The 24,227-nt window shown below is 35.6% G+C and overlaps 1 protein-coding gene across 3 annotated transcripts in view; it reads right to left on the bottom strand.

Annotated features, from left to right (window-relative positions):
* The window catches only part of Arhgap5 (Rho GTPase activating protein 5), a 79,162-nt gene that overhangs the window by 42,636 nt on the left and 12,299 nt on the right, over positions 1-24,227 (bottom strand). For all 3 annotated transcript variants that reach the window (XM_021243810.2, XM_004864023.4, XM_021243811.2), the window contains exon 2: positions 19,341-23,228. In XM_021243810.2, coding sequence (XP_021099469.1) covers positions 19,341-23,060 — 3,720 coding nt within the window. In that variant the 5' untranslated portion in view covers positions 23,061-23,228. The remainder of the gene's footprint in view (positions 1-19,340; positions 23,229-24,227) is intronic.

Here is a 24,227-nt window from a genome sequence, read left to right as displayed (position 1 = left end):
CCTTCTTCTACACCAAAGTTTTTCAACTTGAGTATTACTGACATTTGGATATCATAACCCTTTGCTGTAGATGATCTATGAATTTTGGGATGACTTCTACTGACTAGATACCAATAGCAACACCCACACCCAGTCACAAGAGGCAAAAATGTATCCAGACACTGCCCTATGCACTCTGGAGGGTAATACTGACCCTGATGGTAAACCAATGTGCTAGGCTAAGTGAAAAAAAGGTACCAGAACTCAAGTTTGGAAATTTCAATTAGATATATTCCTAAGAAGTCTGAGAAATTTATCTTTAAAAAAAAGGTTCATACATGACTCAATATTGATGAGAAACACTACTGTTTTATATTCATCGTACAAAGATGAATGATAATCTTAACTACCCTCAAATTGCTTACAATTGCTGTATGTAAGGAGGAAGAAGTATTACACTGTAACACATTAGTAAGAAAGAAGGGTTTAGTGTGAGCCAGGACACACTGAAGATTTATTTAACTCCCCTCTTAAATATCTAAAAGCACAGGTGCTGGCTGAAAATCCAAACACACTTTGGAAAACAGGGACTTGTCCCTTAAAGACAGTCAGTCACCCAGTAAGCTAACACTGAGTGAAGTGATGGAAGAGAAGACAGATTAGGATAAATAAATATAGCCTGGCTTCTTTTATACACTAATTGGGCAAACTGGTTCTAGCCTTAATTCAGAAAACTTCACTCTAAGATGAAAACTTCCTAAAAAGGCATTTCAACGTATATTATCCATTTGGCAGACATTTAGTAGTGTTACAAATTAAATAATAAATTATAAACGCAGAGACACCTGGACAAGGTCCTAGCAAACATCTAGCTACTCAAGTAAATGGGCATATTTCTACCCAGCCTCCTCAAATTTATACTTCCAAGTAAATTTAAAGGGAATAAATTTTACATTATAGCATAGTAATTCATTCTTAGAACTACCTTTAACTTCCTTTCCTTCCCCATCTACTACTTTTTGTCACTTTAATGGTTGCCAATCACAACATTTGTAAAGAATGAAGAAAAATTTCAGTACATCTCCCTCCTTCCTCCCTCAAACCATATTCCTCAAGTCCATAAGCCTTTAGAAAGTATATGAAGGCCTTAAAACTCCAGTAAAGGGCCGGGGATTTAGCTCAGTGGTTTTGCTGCCTGCTGCACAGGCGCAAGGACCCAAGTTCGATCCCTGGTACCAAAAAAAAAAAAAATCCAGTAAAATTCTGTGCATGTGTATTTATGGAGGCAAAATGCCCAATCTTTCCTCAGATTCAAAGGCTAATTTTCCAAACTATATAATTACTTTATACAGAATATGCAAGGGATACCTTTCATTTGGACAGCTGGATACAATCACAAGATCCCTTTTTACACACCTTTATATTTTGTTCTAAGGATTGGAAACACTGAATATTGCTACTTAAAAAATAAATTTCCTTTCCATTGGGGTGTCTCTGCTTTAAAAGACATAGATTCAGCCCCATTTACTTGAGTTTCCGTCAAAATATCAAATGAGATGTCAGAAAACACTACAAAGCCAGAAATCATAAAATTGTATCTACTGTAAAATAACTTGTAAGATTGAATGGAATGATTTGTAGTGTAACAAATTTTGCAATACATGAAAGTTGCTATTCTGTAAATTTATCTTAGTCTTAAAATAGTAAAAACTGTCCATCTATATAATAACACAATATTCTGTTACAGGAATTAAGTGCCTTCTTGACACATTAACAAAATATATCCTTGGCAATTAACAATCTGCTCCAGAAATAAGTAACAAGTCTCATGAAAAAAAAATCAGAAATACACATTAAAAAGTAAACATCTGGGCCGGGGATTTAGCTTAGTGGTTTCGCCACCTGCTGCGCAAGCGCAAGGACCCGAGTTCGATCCCCAGTACCAAAAAAAAAAAAAAAAAAGTAAACATCTAGGGCCAGTGATTTAGCTCAGTGGTTTTGCCGCCTGCTGCGCAAGTGCAAGGACCCAAGTTCGATCCCCGGTACCAAAACACAAACAAAAAATCACAAAATCATCTCAATAGATGTAGAAAAAGCCACTGACAAAATCTAACATTCTTTCATGATAAAAACAAGGAAGAAAAAAGGTACTTAAAGACCTTATTTCAATGTGATAAAAGCCACTTATGACCAACCTACTGGCAATATCATATGAAATGGGGGGAAAATGAAAGCCTTCCCTCTAAAATCAGGAACAAGACAAGGATTATCTACTATTACCACTCCTGCACAACACAGTACTTGGAAGAAGTCTAAGTCTCATTATTTGCAAATGACATGATCCTCTACATAGAAGACTCCCCCCAAATCCACCAAAAGACACTTAGAATGAATAAGCAAATCCAATAATACAGCAGGATACAAAATTCACACAAAAATCAGTAACATTCCTGTACACTAATAATGAACCCACTGAAAAAGAAATTAGGAAAAAATATTTAAATAGCGCCCCTTCAAAAAAATCCAATACTTAGGAATTAACCTAAGGAAGTAAAAGACCTCTACAATGAAAACTACAGTATTCTGAAAAAGGAAATCAAAGAGGACACCAGAAAAATGGAAAGCCATCCCCTGTTCCTGGATAGGCAGAATCAATATAGTCAAAATGGTTATACTTCCAAAACTGATAAACAGATTTAATGTGATCCCAATCAAAATCCCTAAAGCATTCTTCACAGAGCTGGAAAAAACAATCCTAAAATTAATATGAGGCAAGACGATATCCAGAATAGCAAAAGTAACCCTAGGTAAAAACAGCCAAGCAAAAGGCATCACAATCATGGGCTTGAAGTTGTATTACAAAGCTACAGTGATAAAAACAACATGGTACTGGCACAATGCAGAAATAACTCCAAGCACATTCAACTGTTTGATCTTTGACAAAGGGGCCAAAAACATACACTACAGGAAAGATACCTTTAATAAAAATGGTGCTGCGAAAAATGGCTATCCACATGCAGAAGACTGAATCTAGACCTGTATCTTTCAACATTAGTAAACTAAAATCAAAACTGAACAAAGAACTAAATGTTAAAATAGAAATACTTATTTAATCTGCTGGATGACAAAATAGGTAAAACTCTTTAAGGCATTGGGACAGGCAAGGGCTTGCTCAACAGAATCCTGGTTGCACAGAAAATAATAGCAAAAATCAGTAAATGGGACAGGATCAAAGTAGAAAAATTCCTGCACAGCAAAAAAACACAATGAAGAGACAATCTTCAGAACAGGAACAAATTTTTGCCAGCTATTCCTCTAAGGACTCATATCTAGAATACATAAAAACTCAAAAAAATTAGAGCCCTTCCAAATAAAAGACTCAATCAAAAAATTGGCAACTGAAGTAGACACTTCACAGAAGTACAAATGGCCAATAAATATACAGAGCAATCCTCAACATCTCTGGTCATTAGAGAATTGCAAATTAAAACAACACTGAGATTCTACCTTACCCCAGAAAGAATGGTCATCAAGAAACCAAATAATAACAAATGCTGGTGAAGCTGTGGGGAAATAGGAATCCTTCTACACCACTGGTGTAAACTAGTACCACCACTTGGGAAATCAATATGGAGATTCTTCAGAAAATGGAACCTAAAAATTCCATTTCACCCAGCTATTGCCCTTGTAAGAATCTTCCCCAAAAGAGTTCAAGACATCATATTACAGTGAAATATGTATACCCATGTTCATAGCAGCACAAATCGTAATAGTTAAATCATGGAAGCAAGCTATATATATGTCCATCAACAAATGAATGGATAAACAAAATGCAGCTCAGTAAAAAGGCCCTGGGGTCAATCCCCAGGACTCCCACTGTTTAACTTTATGACCAACACCACAGATCTAGTTAACAATCACAAGTAGACCAACTTCACCAATTGGTAAGAAAGCAAAAGAAAAAGCTATTAAAGAAAGTGTCAGTAAATGTCTTCCAGATGAGAGATTTGAGGAAAAAACCCAGAAATTTCACTAAACCTTGTTTGTTTAAACTATACATTTAAATTTCTTTCTTTCTTTCCTTTTTTTTTGGTACCTGGGATCGAACTCAGGACCTTGTGCTTGAGAGGCAGGCGGTGGAACCACTGAGCTAAATCCTCGGCCCATAAATTTCAAATAAATCTATTTTACTACACCGAATTCCTTGAGAGCAGAGCCAGTGACTAAACTATCCCTGTATAAGCATCTAACACTGTTCAGGCACAATAGATATAAAACAACAGTGTCCTTGATGCAAAATAAATTATAATTATTAAATAGACTCTTGCATTGCTAGTTCTTTTATTATCAATGACTTCCACTGATCATAGTACTACATACTGACAACATTCTGTGCTAGGTCAGGGAGATTATATGCAGGATCTAAATCTTGCCCATAGGAGACATCATGGTTTTTCACCCTTCAGAAATTACCCTAAATTTAGAGGCAGCCAATTCCACCCAGAGCTCCTGGGATAAAGGCTCCTCCTAAATTCAGTAGTGTAACTCTATTCCTCTGGCCAGTGTTTAGTGGTTGGGAGAAGATAAAAGCACACAATTCAAGACAAACAGATTAGAAAAGATGCTTGTCGAAGTGTTTAAGAAGCTTTCTCATTCTTCTAAACATACTTCTTAATCAAAAGTAACTGTCACTGTCACTCTCCTCCACCAAGATTGTGTTAATTGATATCCTTTATCATCTGTCCATAAATCTGAGCAAGATGCTGGCAGAAAATAGGTTAAAAAAAAAATCTGAATCTTTCAAGCAATTCAGGAAAGACTTTGTTAAATGAAGAATCCTTGCTTGCTCATAAAGTAAGTCTACCCCTCACACACATAAAAATTTTTCTGCTTGCTTTTTATTTAGCTTTAATTAAAAATCCTTCAAGAACCTGATTTTTCTCAGATATGAACAATGACAGCCTAACACTTGTCAAGAGGTTCACATACACTAAAAATGTAAAGTATGCTTTCCCCGCAACATGCACTTTGACATTGTTCAACACAAACATACTTGTACATGTTCCTTTGTCTTTAGGTCTGAAATGAACAATCTACAGTCAAATGAAAATGGTAGTCACCATCATTTAGTGACTCAAATTGCTCCAAATTTTATGAGTCTGCTTAGACTGCTGTGACATACTACCCAGTTTTCCACATCCTCTCCACCCTTCACTGAACCCATTCTCCATATTGCAATCAAATGATTTCAAAAAACAAATTTACTCACTAGTTTCAAATTAGGCTAAAAAAAATTCCAAACATTGTTAACAAATCTCAAGAGTCTGGTTTCTCCTTATATTACTCTCTCCCCTAGAAAGCCAAACAATTAAATGGCCCGAAGGCCAAATTCAGCCTGCTACTGTTTGTGAAAAGTTTTATTACAATACAGCAATGTTCATTAGTTTACATGTTGCGATGGTTGTTTTTGCACTACACCATAAGATCTGACTAGCTACAACAGAGATTTGTATGACCCTCAAAGCCTAAAATACTTACTACTTGGCCCTTTACAAAAAGCTTTTTTTAATACCTGCCTTAAATCAACGACCATACAAGTAACCTCCCTTAAGAACATACAATGTGCCTTCCTACTACACTCACATGCTATTCAGCTTAAATATTCTCCAATCCACCCCACTATTCTCCCATATAACTCAGATTCATCTATCAGATATAACCAAAAACAACTTTTCAAGCAGGTTTTTCACTATTCAAACCAGAACATCCTGATTCAAAGTATCTCCATTTTAGTGTTCAGTAACCTTAAGTGGCTACCATGATAGAAAGACAGCTCTAATCCTAAACTGTCTATTCCTGAGCTCCCCATTCTATTAATGTACCCCCACTTACAATCAAGTTGTGAACTTTCCATAGATACGAACAGACCTTGAATTACAAATATTTGTAGATGTGAACAAAACACATAAGTAGCTCACGTGTCTGCTGGACGCTGTCACAGGTGTGCTGCTGTGTGCCTAGCTGTACACTGCAATAGTGTACAGTAGTAGTACAATGCTCAATCAGAGCCGATGATATCGAGAAACAAGAGAAAAAGTAGTGGTAATGTGGCGGGGACTGCTAGGAAGTGGAAAGCAATAATCATGGAAACAAAAGTGAAAATAACTGAGACTGGATGGATCAAGGCAAAAAGACGGTAGCCATTGCTCATTCTTATAACATGAATCGTTCAACCACTGGCACAATTCTAAAGAGGTCAAAGTCATGGCATATGTGAAGTCCACTGGGCCAATGAATTCACTTCGACTTAAAAATTTGACTTACGAATGTCCTCCCAGAACAAAACTCATCATATTACAGCAGCTAAGTAGAATATATTAGTATATTATATATAAGTATATTAGTATAGAAACTAATATACTGAGGGCCAGGAATTTAGCTCAATGGTTCTACCGCCTGCCTCAAAAGCACAAGGTTCCGAGTTCGATCCCCGGTACCAAAAAAAAAAAAGAAATATACCAAAAGGGACTGGGCTCTCAAAAAAGTCAGCACAAAAATAAAGACATTAAATTGTGCCTAGCAGGGCATGGTGGTGCAAGCCTGTAATGTCAGCACTTGAGAGGCTGTGGCAGGAGGATGGCTGTGAGTTTTGAGGCTAGCCTGAACTACATAGAGACCTTGTTTCAAACGAACGAACAAAAAATTGTGATTTGGAGCACCTCTGAAGGCCAGGCCTCAAGATAAAAGGTGCAATAGCCAAGCTTATATGCATCCCTAAGGGAAAAACAGTAACCTGAGATTACATTGTAATTAGCATCACCTGGTCCAGTAAGTCCAGATAAGCATCATTCGCTCAGGTAGAAGGCCAGAGCATCTGGATCCATCTCTCCCCCAAAATGCCTTTGTTCTTTCCATGCCCCCTTGCTACATCATTCACTTCCTTATTGGATCAGTATTAGCAAGTAGCTGTACTTGTAATCCTATAGGTTGATAGTAGTCTGACCCATGCTGTGACTTGGCTGTATAAATTACCCTTGACAAAGGGCCTCGGTAGTTACTTCATTCAGGACCCCTCCTAGAAATCATGCTTTTCTTCTCTCTTTATTTCTAATAAAACTCTAACTACTTTTTCCTTTAGTTCATGACTTTCCTCAACATTGTGATACCACAAACTCAGGACATTTGACATCTAACAGATTGGGAGTTATAGTTCTCTTACATCATTTTGGAGGCCCCAGCAAGAAAACTGGAAGGAAGAGTTTGCTCCTGTTTCATGGCCCCCTTAATATTTTGACTGGATTCTGGATTGTAGTTTAGGTAATTAAAAATTCTTATCCATTGTTTGCTGGATGCTTTATGCCTTTTGTTGGTTGCTTCCACCGTGCTAAAAGTTGAGATGGAAGACTGTGATGAGGGTTTCTGTGAGGACATCTTTATTTTTGCAAACAGTGCTTTGTATTCCTTGATTTGTTTGAAGGTTATAAAATGGCATGGTCCACTTTTGGAATGGCTTTTGGTTGACAGCCTGTATGGGTGTGTCTGAGAATTCAGCCAGAGGTTATGGGACATGAAATTCATCTCTGTCAGGGACAGTTATTTTAAGTGTGTCAGGAAATGGTAATGTGCTCCTCTTTGTAATCCTGAAAATCTTTTTCACTTTCCAAACGGAAGGTCCTGAACCCCTAGAAAGAGTGCTCATCTATAAAGGCACCAAAGACAGACACTCCTTTATAGGCTACACAACCCCCATCCCTGGGTTAGAAGGAAATTGGAATTCATGTTCATCTAAGAAGGCATATGAGGGTTTTGGTCAAACCCAGTGCCTGGGGAGGGGTTTCGCATACGACCAGAAAGAGACCCTCATTCTGAGACACGGGTGTAAGAAACCAATCTCTGGGTGACACCAGAGAGAGCTACTTCCCAAAGCACACATATTTATGAGCCCAAAACAATATACTTAAAGGAGCATTTTCAATGTGTCCTTTGATTTTCTTTCTCTTGCTCTCTCTCAAAGATAAAAAGCAGTTGTTCAAGTTCTTTGATAACTGGAGTTGTTTGTAGCTTTTGTCTTTGGAGGCATGTTTTGCTAGAGTGGAGACCCATCCTGGGAAAGGCTTTTGGTCTTGCAAGAGAGATGGTGAGAATTTGGTTCTTATACCTTGCATATGATCACTCTTCTATCCTGCCGCTGCCCTGAGGAATGTTTTGTCCAAGGCATTTTTCTTCCCTGTGGCTGTGATTCCAGGACTCTCAAGTGAACAGGTTTCCAGAATGATGAGTTCCCCCTCCTTGCAATCCCTCCAGAGTAAAGCTGCTCTTCTTAAAAGCTGGTCTAGATTTAATCCTCAAACTCTCAAAGAATAAATGTAAATGTTTTAGTTCAATTTTATCATCCTCTCTGCTCTTAGGCAGAATTGGAATTAGTGAGTATCTCCATTCCTTTCATTTACCCCTTCCCTCAAAAATGCTGCTCCACAAGGTGGACTGACTGGTTTTTATGGCACAGATGAATTCACTGATACAACAAAAATATTCATAGGGATCCTTACAAGTTTAATAAAAGTTTTAAACAGAAACAGGTATTGAGGGATAGCCACAGCCCCAGGGCCCAGATTATTGACTCTCTTGCCATGATTTCTCTCCAAGACATCTTGCAATCATTCTCAGATATGTTAACTGAGGGCTGAAAAAGGTAAGCCTTTAGCTAAGTAAAATCCAAGGGTCACAGAATCATAAAGAAGGGGGCCCAGGTGCACAATAAGACTCAATAAATCCAATTCTGGCCACTTCCCCACACCTCTAGTTCACTGCCACTAGCACTGAACGGAGCTAAACTTTAGGGGCACAGAACAAGAGGGATAGACAGGGATGCCTTCTTTCCTTTGTTTCTTTTCAAAACGAAAAAACTATCATAGACATCTCTAACAGGGCAGACTGAGCCATGGCTTGCCTTCTTCCCCCACCTTTTGGAATACTACATACTTAGCTCCAAAAAGTGTCACCTAGTCTCTTTCTACATCCAAACCAGGCCTGACCATCCCCCTGAAAATTAAAGTTGAAATTATTTTTGACAGTCTATTCCTTTAGAGGGAACAGTTAAATGTAGCTATTGAAACAGCAGTTTTGGTTCTCAGCTGTGACTATCAAACAACTGTGGCTATCAAAACAACTGTCATCCTAGGACCCTTTTTAAAAAGTCTTTGCTTTCATGGCTGTAAAAGGGTGTTTCCCTTTTGATTCTTATTACATGAGATCTCTACTAATTGATGACCTATAAGAAAAGCTATGACTAATCTATTTACAGTTACAAACCTAAAAACTGCCGGAGTTATTATAGTTTCACCTGGCAATACATTTGAGAGTATAATCTGACATAAATGTAATTGTTTTGTTTGTCCGTCTGTTCAATCTGTGATAATAACCACTTAAAACATCTGCAGCTGCTTTAAGAAAAAAATTTTTGAGCCCAACAATTAAAGAAAATTTTTTTATAGACTGCTCTTCTTGAGATTTCCATGGAAAACCATTTATATAGGTTTTCTGGGTGGATACAAACTTTTATTAAAACATTACTAGATGAGGACTGATAGGCTTAAGGCATACATAGGATTTATAAATAAAAGTCTTAAAGGTGACATACAATTTAGGTTAGTATGTATGTTTCTGTGTGTTAACCTTTAGGTATATATTATCCTCCAAAAGGTTTATATAAGCTGGCTTACAAATAAATATTCAAGACATTATCTCAAATGCTTATGGTTCACATAGCTTAACAGTAAAGCTTAACGCTAAGCAAATTTAAATCAGCTGACAGGAGTAAAGATGTCTTTAAAGTTGGTAACATATTTCCATTCAGGTTGTTAGGTAGCAAAGATAGTAACAATCAGTCTTATAAATCTGAGGTCTATTATTATTATTTTTTTTGTACTAGGGATTGAACTCAGGACCTTGTGCTTGCGAGCAGGCAGCAGCTCCACTGAGCTAAATCCCCGGCCCTGAGGTCTATTATTGTCTATGTACCATAACTGCAAGATTTTCCCTTAGTCAAAGATCGTACAAACATGTAACTTTTAAAGTGTTAACTGTTATGATGAGCCATTTAAAGTAACTGCTTTTGGCTATAATTAAAAGGTTAAGATAATGGGATGCTCTTGGTTAAACTTATAAAACTAGATTTAAAAGTTTTATATTTTACTAAAATAATTTCTTGTATTCTCATCATTAAGCTTTTAGTTACTAAAAAGTGAGCTTTAAGAGTATTTGAATGTTAACATATAAAATGTTCTCAATAATTGCAATTGGTTAAGTAACTATCATCTTAATATATTTGGGAATACATACGTATACATCTAAAAACAAGCTATGCTGTTAGCCTGGTTTTAAAGTTTAGAGTTAAGACTACATAAATCTAATATAAAGTAACTTTGGTGCTCTCTTTTATATAATACATGTTTATACTGTAACATATAAAATGATTGAAATTTGACATCACTTTAAATTTGGTCCAGATATTTAAAGTTAATCTACATCTATTGGCTTTAAACATTTTTGTTAATATAAATACGATATAGTTATATATTGAATAAGTCTAGCTGCGATCATTAACACTATTTCTTAAATTTATAAGAGCTATAAACATAAAAGAGATGTAAAGAATTAACTTGTCAATATAGTAATACCTTATAAAACTTGTTCAAGGAGTCTAAAATTTGTCTTTAGAGTAAAAACTAAATATATGTAAAGATATCTATATAATTTCTATACTAATTATTCCTAACCTCACAGTATAGTAAATGATGGATGCTTCCCAAATGTACATACCTCTAAAGATGCAAACTAAAAAACATCCTATCACATTAGTGATTTCCAACAAAGTTGTTTATGGTGGTAAACTTTTAAGGCTTAAGCATCTGGCTTTCTCTTACTTACGTTCCAGATATTTGTGATAAAATGTATATATCAATCCAACATAAAACAGTCAATCAAATGATATAGACACTTCAAGATTATGCTTATGTAATTGTTATGTGTATGTAATGTATGTTTTATACCACTTAAGAGATACTTAAACACTGGGAAATCCAGGTGATGTAACTCTAGAAATTAAAGGTTAGACATTAATAACTTATAAAGTACATCTATATAAGACAAGTACATTCTTAAGTGATACTTTTTTAAAAGAGTGTAAGTAAAAATTTCCATACTCTATTAAAAGAGTATAAGTAAAACTCTAGGTAAAAGTTTCTTTATGCCATTTAATATCTTGTAATTAGATAAAGATAACCAAAGTTATCCTATACTAAGATGAAAATTTAAATGTTTCAAAAATAACAAAACCTGTTTCTAATATAATATCACCACGATTGCCATGCTAAAATGCTGTTGCCCTTGATCTCAGATTGTCTCTGTAAAACTTTGTTTTCTGTTGACATTCTGCACAGATTCCACCTCTAAGACAACCATGATTGATAAAAATAAGTTTTCTGGTGTTTCCTTATGTATTTCAAGGTGCTTGATACCCAGAAAAGAACATGATAATTAAACCTACTGCTCCTACTACAATACTGCAGTGACTGATCTCCTGGGTGTTCAACAACTGAGGTTTAGAGACCAAAGCTAAAAGAGATAATTGGGCTAAAAGAATAGCCAATATTTTGGCCCTGGCCCTCCAAGGTCAACAAGGACCTAGGACACAAGGGATTTTTATAAAATTGTACAACTTTGATGAATCATCCAACCTCCTGAGCAGTGAGACTGTTGGACCCCAGAGGACAGGAATCAACCAATGTACAGTGTGTCAAAAGGGAAGGTCACAAGAGAGAGGAGAGGGAGGAGGGGGAGGGGAGAGGGAGAGTCAGTCAATCAGGGCTCCTGGTAAAACAAGTCTGGCACATTTATTGTTGGTTCCATCTGTATGGTCATTTGGAGTTTGGCAGCCTCTAGGCAAGAATAAATACCTTTTTTCAAAAGATTAAAGCATGTATGACTGAAGCATGAGCACTGGAATGTAACAGGAGGGTGAAGAAAGGAGCCATGTCCAGACACTGCTCTTAAGGGACTGGAATAGTGATTGTAAGACCTCTCTATTGATGGAGGTTGTCTGTAAGTCTGATAGTTTTTTTTTTTTTTTTTTGGTCATAAGCGCTCCAGTTTTAGCTGTAAGAAGATGGAGAGTTTAGTGGTTTTGAAGGACAATTTTAGATAAGGAATTTAAAGACTCTTGCTGAGATTTTATAGCTTTTATTATAGCTTTTTAGCCTCTTTGAGCCATAATAGTGGCCAGCTATAAGTACAGTTGGAGGCTACCTACAGGAGTCAGTATAGTGACTGGAGCCCCCTTTTTATATCTAGTGTTTATTACAGTATTACTTTTTATATATCATTTGGTTATACTTTTTCGTTGGGTGTTTAACACCAAGTTAAAATGAGACCTGTGTTAATCAAAATAAACCTTTCACTATATATCAAGGTCAGTTAAGGCTCTTTAATGGTTACTTTTGGAACCACATATAGAGCTTCTCAGCTTCTCTGTCAGTGTCAGCTGCCAGGATAGGTCATGCATGGTCTTGCTTGACCATGTGGCTTTCCATAGAAGTACGGGAGATATTTCTCTCACCTTCTGAAAGGAGTTCATAACTGGTAAGCCCCAACATGACTTCTATCTAAGGCCCTTTAGATTAGCCCTCTGGAAAGAGTCCATGACTGCAGTCTCCCCTACACTGGCCTTTCTTAGCTCAAAGCAGCTATACTGAAACTGCCCATTCTCCCCTAACCACAGCTAGGGATAGCTCTTCAGAGGGGAGAATACTATAGGCAGCTAAGTTAGACAGAAATTAATATATAGTCAGAGAGGAACTGGTCTCTTAAGGAAGTCAGCACAAAAATAAAACATCAAAATTGTGGCTGGAGGCACATCTGAAGACCAGGCCTCAAGACACAGATTCAATTGCCAGGCCTACATGCGACCCTAAGGGAAAAACAATAACTTGAGATTATACTGTAATTATCATCACTTGGTCCAATAAATCTACACAGGCATCAGTTGCCAGATGAATGTACAGAGCATTTGGACTCATCCTTTCCCAAAAATGTCTTTTTTTCCATGTACTCTTGCTATGTGACTCATTTCCCTATTGGATCAGTATTAACTAAGCAGCTAAACTTATAATCCTATAGGTTGATTGTAGTTTGACCCACATTGTGACTGCTATACAAATTATCCCTGACAAAAGGCCTCAGTGGCCAACCCACTCGAGATTCTTCCTGGAAACCCAGGAGCTATTCTTCCCTGTTTCCAATGAAACTCTTCTAACTTCTTTCTTTGGTTCACAACTTCATTCTTTGGTTCACAACTTCATTCCTCAATGCTGTGATACCACAAACTTGGCATATTTGACATCTAATAGGTCAAGAGTTACATTTCTCCTATATCAAATGTGCCTATCTCTATACCAATATTACAATGTTTTAAATATTCAAGTTTTCTATTTTACAAGAAGCATACACACCATGACCACCACTATTCCACCTTGTCTTTATTCTTCAGCAGTGTCCTGATTATTCTAAGTCCTTTACTCTTCCATATACTGATTAGAATCAGCATGTAAAAATTTCTTGAAAACCCAGAGCTCAGTGTCAAGAGCACTGAGATCCCTATGGTACCACACTCATGGACAGGAAGGCAATAGCTCCATCATTTATTTAGGTCATCTTTAATGTTTTTAAAGTTTTATATTGTTTTGAATGTTATAATTATTCCTAGGGACTTGATAATTTGCTATGCTTCTATAACTGGTGTCTTTCCTAATTACTTTTGCTAATTATGTGTTGCTGATGTATAGAGATGTAACTGACTTCTGATTACTTATCTTAAATTATCTTGCTACTTCTTTATTGATACTAATAATTTAGTAGACCTATTTTGGCTCTCATGTTGACTATGAGTCAATAATGACAATTTTGTTTCTTCTACTCATGCTTTTTTCTGATTTTACTAAGATCTCCATATATTAAGGAATATGTGGTAATAGTGTGAGTCTGTTCTGTTCCTGATTGAAAAGGAAATGGATTTTCCCATTTAGAATATGTGTATTATAAATACTGCCTGAGTAATTATAAATTTTCTCCAGAAAATTGTTTCCAATGTAGTTTTCCATGAATTTATTAAATTTTATCAAGCACTTTTTCTCTGCATATATTACTATATTTTTCTCCTTTACCCTACTTAGAGAATAAGCATATATACATTTTTTTCCTTTACTCTGCTTATGGAATAAGCATATACACATTTTCTAATATTTAGCCATCTCTTGTACCTCTGATATAGTATAAACTCAACTTGGGCACAATTCTATTATTTACTGTTGAATGGTTTTAGCCATTATAGGTCCAAAATCTCTATAAACCTTGGCAAAACCCCTTTAGAATTCAAACATTTTTTAGTTACCAGCAATATGGTGTGACCAAAAAATATGGTGAATGTCGATGCTGAGTGCCATCCAACAGAAAAACAAGAAGCAGAAAGTTGTTAGCAACAGCATGTGACAAGTTTCAACTTGTTCAGTGCAGTTAGTCAGTTGTGAGCTACAGTTGAGAGAAGGTGTGTTTTAAAGTGTACTGTGAATCATGGATTGTGAGCAATGTATTTCATTATGGTGTGTTCTTATTCACCTTATTCACTGTATCTGGCACTGTGAAACTCCTGGCTCTTCTGGAAGTCAAAATGACCATGAAAGGTAAATGTTTTGAATTGATTCAGGACACCGAGGCAGCAGCAGACTGAAACACATTCATGAAAAAGGACTTCCAGAACTTCTTCAGAAAGTGGCAAGAACAATGGGATAGTGTGTTTCACGCAAGGGGGAGTGTTTTGAGGGAGATGAATGGCAATGTATCTTGTACTGTAATAAATTATAAGAAATTTAATCATCCACTATATTTTTAAATCACACTTTTAATTTTACACACCTTGTGTATTTTTCTAGCAGTTTATTTTGCTTGAACTTTCAAACATATGGGCTTAAATTACTGATAGTATTCTCTATTATCTTTTTAATTTGCTCTATCTCTATGTTCTTTTTGTAGTGTGAGTATGTGTGTGGGGGGGTTGTTAGCTGGGGATTAAACTCAGGGCCTTTACACTAAGCTACATGCCCATCCCTTTCCATTATAAGACAGGCTCTGGCTAAGTTCCCCAGATTGGCCTCGAACTTTCAATCCTCCTGCCTCAGTCTCCTGAAGTGCAGGGATTGCAGATATATATCACTACACCTGGCTCTGTCTTTATGTCTTCTTCTCTTTCCTCACCAATCTTGTAAGTTTTTCTATTTTTCTAAGTCTTTTCAAAGACACACCTTTTAGTTTTGTTGATTTCTCATGTGGTCTCGAAACCTCTATAATCTTACATCCAAATGTCTACATCTGCCTATAACTAGACTATCTGATGCGTATCTCCTAATTGCACCCTTAATTCCAACACAGCTTTCCTTATGGCTCAGGCTCTGCTTAACTAATTTTAGCTCCAGCTATCTCTTTTATTTAGGAAAGACCCTTATAAATGTAATGTTGTTTCAGTACTCCATGACTATGACAGCTTCCTTATACTTTACCTTGCTCAGTTGGTTTTATGCCACTGTAACAACCAATTTTTCCCACCTAAATTCTTTCCTCAAAAATCCAAAAAAATACTAGAAAGTGATCACTTTTTCACCAAGTTTTGTAAAACCAGCACCAAACTCTACAATCATTTCTTCTCAATCTATGTTGCCTTAAAATAATTTTATTTGGTCTATATCATAAAATATGCCTAATTAATTTTTACTCAGCAAATTTACCATTGTTTTAGGCATTGCTCTAAACAGCATTTCTCATAGCAGCTCTAAGAAGTATGATTATCTCCATTTTTCTAGATGGAGGTACAAAGAGTCATATACAGCTAGTGACTGAGCCTAGATTCAAACCTCAAAAGTCTGGTCTAAGCTATGTGCTCATAACCATCACACTGTTGCTTCCTTTCTTAACACTGTTTCTACCACAGGGTTATATATAATCTTCTAGACTAACATTTCAGCTCTTCAAATTTTTATATTCTTCAACAGTTTTCTGAAACATAAGACAATTTCAATTACTCAACTCTAGCTTATACAGTACTATGAAAAGAATTTCTAGACAAACTAAACTGCACAGTAGTCCAGCCATTCTGTAATGCATGAAGGAAAAATGCCATGAATAGATGTTACATAGCTAGCCCAAGAGACTCAAGAAATTTCACTGTAGCTATTTAAATTCAAAGCCCCAATACAAAACATAATTTTATGAAGTTGCATTATAACCTATATTTATCTTTTTAAGATCACAGGTTCAGAAACCAAACATTTATATGACACCAGAATTAAACATTAACTTACAGATCTAAAAGCTTCTACAGCATCATTTTTTCACTGTTCTTAGAGTTCAAATATATAGAGCATGAATTAAAGTAAGGTTATATAAAAATGGAAGGCAATTTTGAAAAAAACCTCTAAAACCTGAGACAGTTTATTCAGTTGAAAGCAAATTAAAAGCATGACAAAGTCAACTCACTATTTTAGTGCAAGTGAGAAAAAAATGACACAAAATGAAGAGAAGTATTTAACAAACAACAAATTAAGGACAAATTGTATTCAGTGAGCTTAAGATGCCACTGATTGTAAACAACACTATTATTTTATGGACCTCTAAAAAAGAACAAAAAAAATCTTGGTCCATTTAAATTATTATAGACTATCACCTGTTCAACACCCCTAGATTTCAGAAATGTGAAAAAAAATTGGATTTTAGAATGAAACATAAGTTATTAAACAGGATAAATAAGATATGATACTGAATTCAACTCAAGGAGCAATATAATTAACTGGAATTAGGTACCATGCTAAAAATTCCAGAATATAAATTTGGTATATTCCTTCTTCTACAGAGCTGAGAAATTAACACTGAAAAAAGCTTACAGTAATAATCAACATTGAATCACTGCAATACTCAGGCCTTTTAAATCTAATGATTCCATTGGTGTATATTTGATGTATAAACAAACTTACACAAACTCCCCAATGCAATAAAAAGATTGTTAACACTGCCCAGCGTTGTGGCACATGCCTGTAATCCCAGTATGTGAGAGGCTGAGGCAGGAAGATTGCTCCGAGTTTGAGGACAGCCTGGGCTACACAGTGAGTTCGAGGACAGCCTGGGCTACATATTGAGTTCAAGGCCAGCCTGAACTACATTAAGTGAAACCCTGTCTCAAAAACCAACCAACCAAAACAGTTAAAAATATGAAACTTAACCAACCAATTTTGATAAATATGCTAAGTGGAAAACCATATAATGACTACAAATATACTCTGAAAGACTGAGAAATGTGAAAAACATGACTATACTAATACTATTAAGAGAAAGAAGTTTTTGTTTTTGTACCAGGGACCGAACTCGGGTCCTTGCACTTGAGGGACAGGAGGTAGAACCACTGAGCTAAATCCCCAGCCTTATACTAATACTATTAAAGAAAAAAATTTTGTCTTGGGAAAAACTCAAGTTATTTTCTTTCTGAGACAAGGTCTAGTTATGCAGTTTAGGTTGGCCTTGAACTCACGGCGGACCTCCTGTTTCAGCCTCCAAAGTGTTGGATTAAGGTGCGTGCCATCATGCCTAGCCACGTGAAGTGTTTAATTGGAATGAGTCTGATACCTCCAAATTAATCTTAAGAGTGCTTAAAACAAACAAAAGTACACCAGTACACACTCATACTGCTCAATCAAGTAGGGCTAAATGTAAACAACTGGTAAATCTGGATTAAGGGTATATAAGAACTCCTTTACTATTTCTGCACCTACTACCAACACTGAAATTATATCAAGATAAAAAGTTGTCAATACAGTTGGACTTGTGAACATAAATGGAAAAGTAACACACAAACAGGAATTTAAAAATGAAAAGACTATGGATGTTTTTTATTAATAAGCATTAAGTAGTTTTAACAATACAGGTTGAGGGTTCCTTACTTAAAACTGCTTGGGATCAAGAGTGCTTAAGATTTTGAATTTTTTTCCCATTTTGTAATATTTGCACAAACATAATGAGATTATCTTAGGGATGAACCCCAAGTCTAAATAACAAATTTGTTTGATCCCCGTCATGCTGGGGATCAAAAATTGTGGATTTTGAAGCATTTCAGATTTTGAGAGTAGATATGCTCAACCTTCTATGAAAATGGAGAAAGAAAACTGAAGGTATTTTGTCTGTGGTAAAATATGTAAACGGGACTAGTGATAAAAGGTTGAGTGTAAGATGTCAGACATTTGTTAGCACCATATATATCATGAGTTAGACTATGTGCTATATGTCTAGATAAGTCTTAATAGTTTACATACTGAGTCAAAACTAATAATAGTTAATGATAAAATAAGAAAATCCTGTAGCTTATACTTAGAAAATAAAATGCAAACTATCCAACTATAATGTGGCAGTTGCTGTATGTGGGAAAACTATCTAGACTAAAGTTAATGAAAATATACTTGTCCTTATTTAGGTCTGATATCCAACAATCAGCTGCAGTATTTAAAATTCATATAACTATGGATTTAAATGATGAAACATTCAATACATTAGAAAAAAAAGCCTACTGAATGCTATTTTAAGACTTTAAAACCCTGAATAAAAGTCTATGTGAAATCAACTGCCAAATATTAACAGAAACTGCTGAAATACTATCATTTAAAAAAAACTAATAAAAATAAGTTATATGTAACTTTAATAGAAGCCTACTGAGTGCTGTATTTAGGTTCCTAAAGCTTAATAGTATCAGATAAATTAAAGTCTGTTAAAAATGTAAAAACAAAAACTTGCTATTTGGTCAGAATTCTATAATTTAAATTTGAGAAGCTTTATCTGTATGCTTTCAAGCAGTTTAAAACTGCCCACAACCTGTAAAACTAATTTGCTACAATTTTATTCAACTGTTAATATCCCTGAGTGAAACAGGTATTATACCAAATTAGTATTCTAGAATGGATAAGTCAGAATGGAAAAACAAACAAATAGGACTGTAAATAGGAAAAAAAAAAACCTTTCTATTTGGGTTTCTGTAGAATGCATAAACATATTCACCTAGAATTTTATTAAGTCAAAAGATGTACCACAAATAAAATATAAAATGCACTAACAAAAATAATTTGCTCCTCAACACAGTCAAAAAATTAAAGAGGTACTAGCTATATTTGTAAAATAATCTTAAATTTCTGCAGATGCCAAATTTATCTTTAAAACTTCATTATCAAAGGCAAATACAATCATCTTTATCAACATCCCTTACCATCAATTAAACTTACCTTTTTATCTTCTTTTACTTTGTGAGTTTTCTTCTTCATCTTCTTATCATCTACCTCCTGGTCAGAAGTGATTGCAGGATTATCAATGCCACCTTTCCAAGTTTCAACAGGAGAAAGAAGTGGATCTTCTTCACTACCACGATGTCTTCCTTTTCTTTTTGTTTTAGAAGTAGTGAAAGCTTCATCATCACTTGCATCTGAGTGTGTTCTTCTATAGTATGACTTGGCTTTACTAAACAAGGTTTTAGATTTATATTTGTATTTTGAAGGCCTCCGTTCCCCATGACTTTTTGAGGGTCTATCAGAAAATCCATTTTCCTCATCTCCTTGGGTATTATTTACAAATGAGTTTCGAATTTTAATAACCCGAGTTTGACTATCATCTGGAACAACATAAATCTCATCAGAATAGCCCTTCTGTTTGAAAATTGTGTCAATGGGTTCCGCATAGTTATCTGAAGAATCCACATCTTCAGGATGTGCCAAAGGTACCCGAGAAGTCTGTTTTCTTGGATTTTTACCAATACCAGCTTCAATTGTTTTTAAAAGGTTTGGATCCAGTTTTTTCACATTCGTCTTAGGTACAACTGGTTTAGGTTTAATAGGTGGAGGCACTTTATGGTTGCGTTCATGATCGTGACAGTTTGGGGTACTATGAACAGGATATTCATTTCCTTCCAAATCTAATCTGTATCTGGAACGGTCACTGGGTGTTGGAAGCAACTGTACATCATCACCAATTGGACTATAAGGAGGTGGTGCTTCTGTATCATCATCTGAATCGGGATAACTGTTATAGGGAAAACAATCTCTGGGAGATGGTAGGAAAACATCTTCACTTTGGTGGGTTGACTCCCTTGTACTATCAGACAGATAGGAATTTTCTATCATATTTTTTTTCTCAAGAACATCACTGAAAAACAGAGTAAAGACCTCAGTTTGCCGATGATATTGAGATAAAGAATACAATGCTGTAAATTTAGCAGTGATCTCAGTTGCAATGTGTTCTCCTTCAGTCATTAATTCCTTGATAGCCTCATTTTCAAAAAAATCTGCTTGACTGTCGGTAACTGCCACCAGTTGTACAGGAATGGTGTCTTGAACTTCTGATAGAAATGCTCGAAGCATTCCCATTGATGCTTTCCGTTTAGCAGAGTAAACTAATATATACCCATGAACCAGTTCATCCTTCCTTACTCCAATTGAGGAGTGATATGATAATATTGTGATCTGTATTCGCCTCCTTTTTTCACCAATAATTTTATCAAGCATCAGGGAATTATTCTGTCCAGCTTGGGCAGCACTGCAAGAATGAGAATCAAGGAAGGGTGAAAGAATAAGATCCACACTAAATGGATCACCGCACATGGCACACATGACAATTCTTAAGTCTGCTTCCGATACATCCTTATTGGTGGGAACTGGGCTCACAACATCTAAATTGTGTTTAACTGATTCCAATACTCCTCTTAGAGCTTGCTTTATTTGGGTTTCATTAAATTTACGAGGATATGTACCAGCAGGTACATCTACAAAAGGACACTGTAACTTGTTTGCCAACTGCTGACCTTGGTGCCTGAGAATTGGTAAATTCTTACTAATGGAATCTCTCTGGTTAGCCAGAATTAATGTAAAAGGAAGATTAGCCATATATTTATCTTTTCTGATTTGAGAAGCTTCGGTTCTTATTTTTCCAATAAATTCTCCAATAAAACTCAATGACTCAATGGAATTGAATACACAGAAGCACCCATGAGGCTTAAAGGCAGCAGTCCATAACTGACTCAAAATGTAAGGCGATTTGGCATCAACAGGTCGAAGATCAAGTTCGTAAATTTTTCCATCTAAGGCATATTCATCATCAGTGGACTGTGTCCTTATCTCATTTGCTAGTTCTTGGGCAAGGCCATCTTTCCCTAAAATGAAGAGGTTAACTTTATCTATATTGGTACTATCATGGTATAATCGTAAGCGACCATGATCCAACTGCAAAAGACTACTAGCAAGCAATTGCTCCACTTTAATGTCTGTACAATTTTGGCCACTAAGGCATGTTTCCTTAGTGGGATGATAAACAAATCCTATGTGTTTAAGCAGAAGAGATTCCCTATCAGGTGCAAGTTTCTGTAAAGCTTTGTATCTAGGTTCTTCACTTAGAACTGTATGAATCTCACTCATTTTATCTGAACTTGGTGTTGCATTAAGATCTAAATCATAAAAAAGTTCAGAATGCTCAAAAAGCATTTCCTGAAACTCTTCTTTGGCTTTTTCAACTATCTCTCGCTGATGCCTACTATATACCTCTTTACTATCTGCCTCAGTGATATATTTGAAGGATTCATCTTCCATAACAAAGCACATAACTTCCTCCCATGGCTGCCCAGGTGAAATGAACTGAATCTTTTCCAAAGTCTTTTTGAATTTTTCCTTCATTTCTACTCTCCTTTTCTCTGATATTAGATGCTGTACATGGTTCTGATAGACTTTTTCAGCTTCTAAAGTGCTCAGGAGGTCAAATGGGATCCGTCTATCATTAACTTTGTCTATATGGTCAGTTTCATCCCAAGGTGTTTTTTCTAGCACCACAAAACATAACTGGAAATCTGTTCTCTTCTCCATTAACTTCAAAGCTTCTGACCAATTCAAATGTTCAATTTCTTCTAGATTTGGCAAAAGAGTGTTAAAAGCTCTTGGCAGGGTACTTATATATTCCTCTCTTCTTTTTCTTATATGTTCCTGTTTAAGTTGTTCTATATGTTTTGAGAATGTATTTCTGGCTTTTCTTGTTCCCTCTAAATTGATGTATTCTTCATAATCAGGATGGTTTTTTAATTTATTACTAACAGTTTTCCATGTTGCATGATAATCTCTCACAGTCTGCACAAGTTTTTCAAACTTATCTGTTGCTGTGACAACAAGTTGTCTCTGTGTTTTATACGCATCCAGATAGGGAATAATTTTAGGCTTGCCACGAGTTTTATCCAACATTTGTACCAGCGCAATGAAACATGTCTCAATGTTGACATTAAATCGTGCTGATGTTTCCACTACAAGAAGGTTCTTTTTGTTTGAAGCAAATGCCTGAACTTCTCTAAGATAATGATCCACACATTCATCACATTTAGTTGCTGCTATTATTACAGGTTTTTTTGATTTTGATAGCTGAACAAAAAGGTTATTCACAAATTTAAGTTGATCATCAAATTTCCTATTGCATCCCTGACTTACATCAATGCACAATAAAAATCCATCTACATTCAGCTTTCCCTCAGGCATTTGCTTCTGCTCAAAGTCTTGCTCTAAACCTAGCTGATCAGTGCAAATGTACATTAGCTTTTCTGCTGACTGCAACTTAGAGGCAGCTGCACGTTTTATATATGGTTGCAAATTCGTACTCCGATGTGGCAAGAAAGTCTGGTCATCAATGAACTCTGTTTGTTCAATGACATGAATTTTGCATTCTACTCCATCTTCACCATTTTGTGTTATGTCACCCCAGTATAAAAAGTGATCATTGTTTACTACTCGTCCTCCAAAGTCAATGGTGCTAAGCACAGAAGTATGTTCTGGATAATATTCATCTGCTTTTGAGCGTACAAATCTATTGCACAAACAAGACTTTCCAACTCCACAGTTACCTTTGTCCTTTTCAGTCCCAGAGAGTCCAACTACACTGATAGTATAGGATGGGGGACGAGGCTCTTTGTTTTTTGCCATCATAACTCTCTTCTCATGTCTCTACATTCATAAAGGTAACCACATACACTCCTCATTCTGAAAATAAAATCATCTTAAAATACAGATCCCAAATTTCAGAGCTGTGTTTGGTTCTTTGTATATCCCTCATTTCTGCGCAGACAGATCTTCAAGATTATATGAATCATCTTCCTAGAAAGAAAGGGGAAAAAGACAAATCTTAATAATGTACTATATACAACATATTTTAGTAAAAGTGATAATGATAAAGCACATTCAAGTTAATAATCCTAATAATAATGTTACCTATGTTTTTATGAAATCACTACATAAAGTCTGGTTTACTGGAACAAATGCAAGATGATCTCAAACTTTAACACAAACTTAACAAAATAAATACAAAATCTAATGTAATGTTTCATAAACTTTAAAATAAATCCCTCTTAACTATATGTGCATTTTTGCCTCTAATTACTCCTTCCTATGGGTTTAAGGAAAACAACTAATGGTTTCTACTCTTAATATTCCTGTCTTCTCTGAGGCTACACTAGTAGTAGCCTTCTCTAGGCTACACTGCTTTAGCAACTCCCTCACAACTTTTAAGAAATACAAAACCACCTACCATACTTTCTATTACAGATATCCTCAGAATGTACTCCCTAAAACCGAAATTTACATAAAGTTAGCAAGATTTTAGAATTTTAAAATGTTTTCACTAAGTTCCATCCTCCTCCTGAGGAATCTATCAAACTTTATATGCCCCCAATTAATAATATTAAGATACTTAAATGGGGAAACAGAAATAAATGGGCGGGTGATAGGAGTGTAGTTCAGCAGTACAGCACATGCTTATTACATGCAGAAGGTCCTGGATTCAATTCCCAGCACACAAAAAAATGGACATTTAATATCAAAGGTAAAACTGATTTTTATTTCATATCTATAAGATCAATTGGAAAATACAATAAATAAAAATTTTAAAAATCCAAGTATTCATTTTTATTAGATTCGAGACATTAAATTATTTCTAAATGTTTTTGATTTCTACATTTATTTCCTCACAGAGTAGTTTCAGCTCAAGGACCACATTTTGAGTAGCAACAAGATAAATCATTTTGAGATTATATATTTGAGACAATCTTTTAGAATTATTTGACAAATATGAACATTACCATTCAAGAACTACATGAA

The sequence above is a fragment of the Heterocephalus glaber genome, unplaced genomic scaffold, assembly GCF_053883595.1.
Source record: "Heterocephalus glaber isolate CG9 unplaced genomic scaffold, H.glaber_assembly_v1.0 deba00001662, whole genome shotgun sequence".
NCBI lineage: Eukaryota > Metazoa > Chordata > Mammalia > Rodentia > Bathyergidae > Heterocephalus > Heterocephalus glaber.
This window is presented reverse-complemented; position numbering and strand designations above follow the sequence as displayed.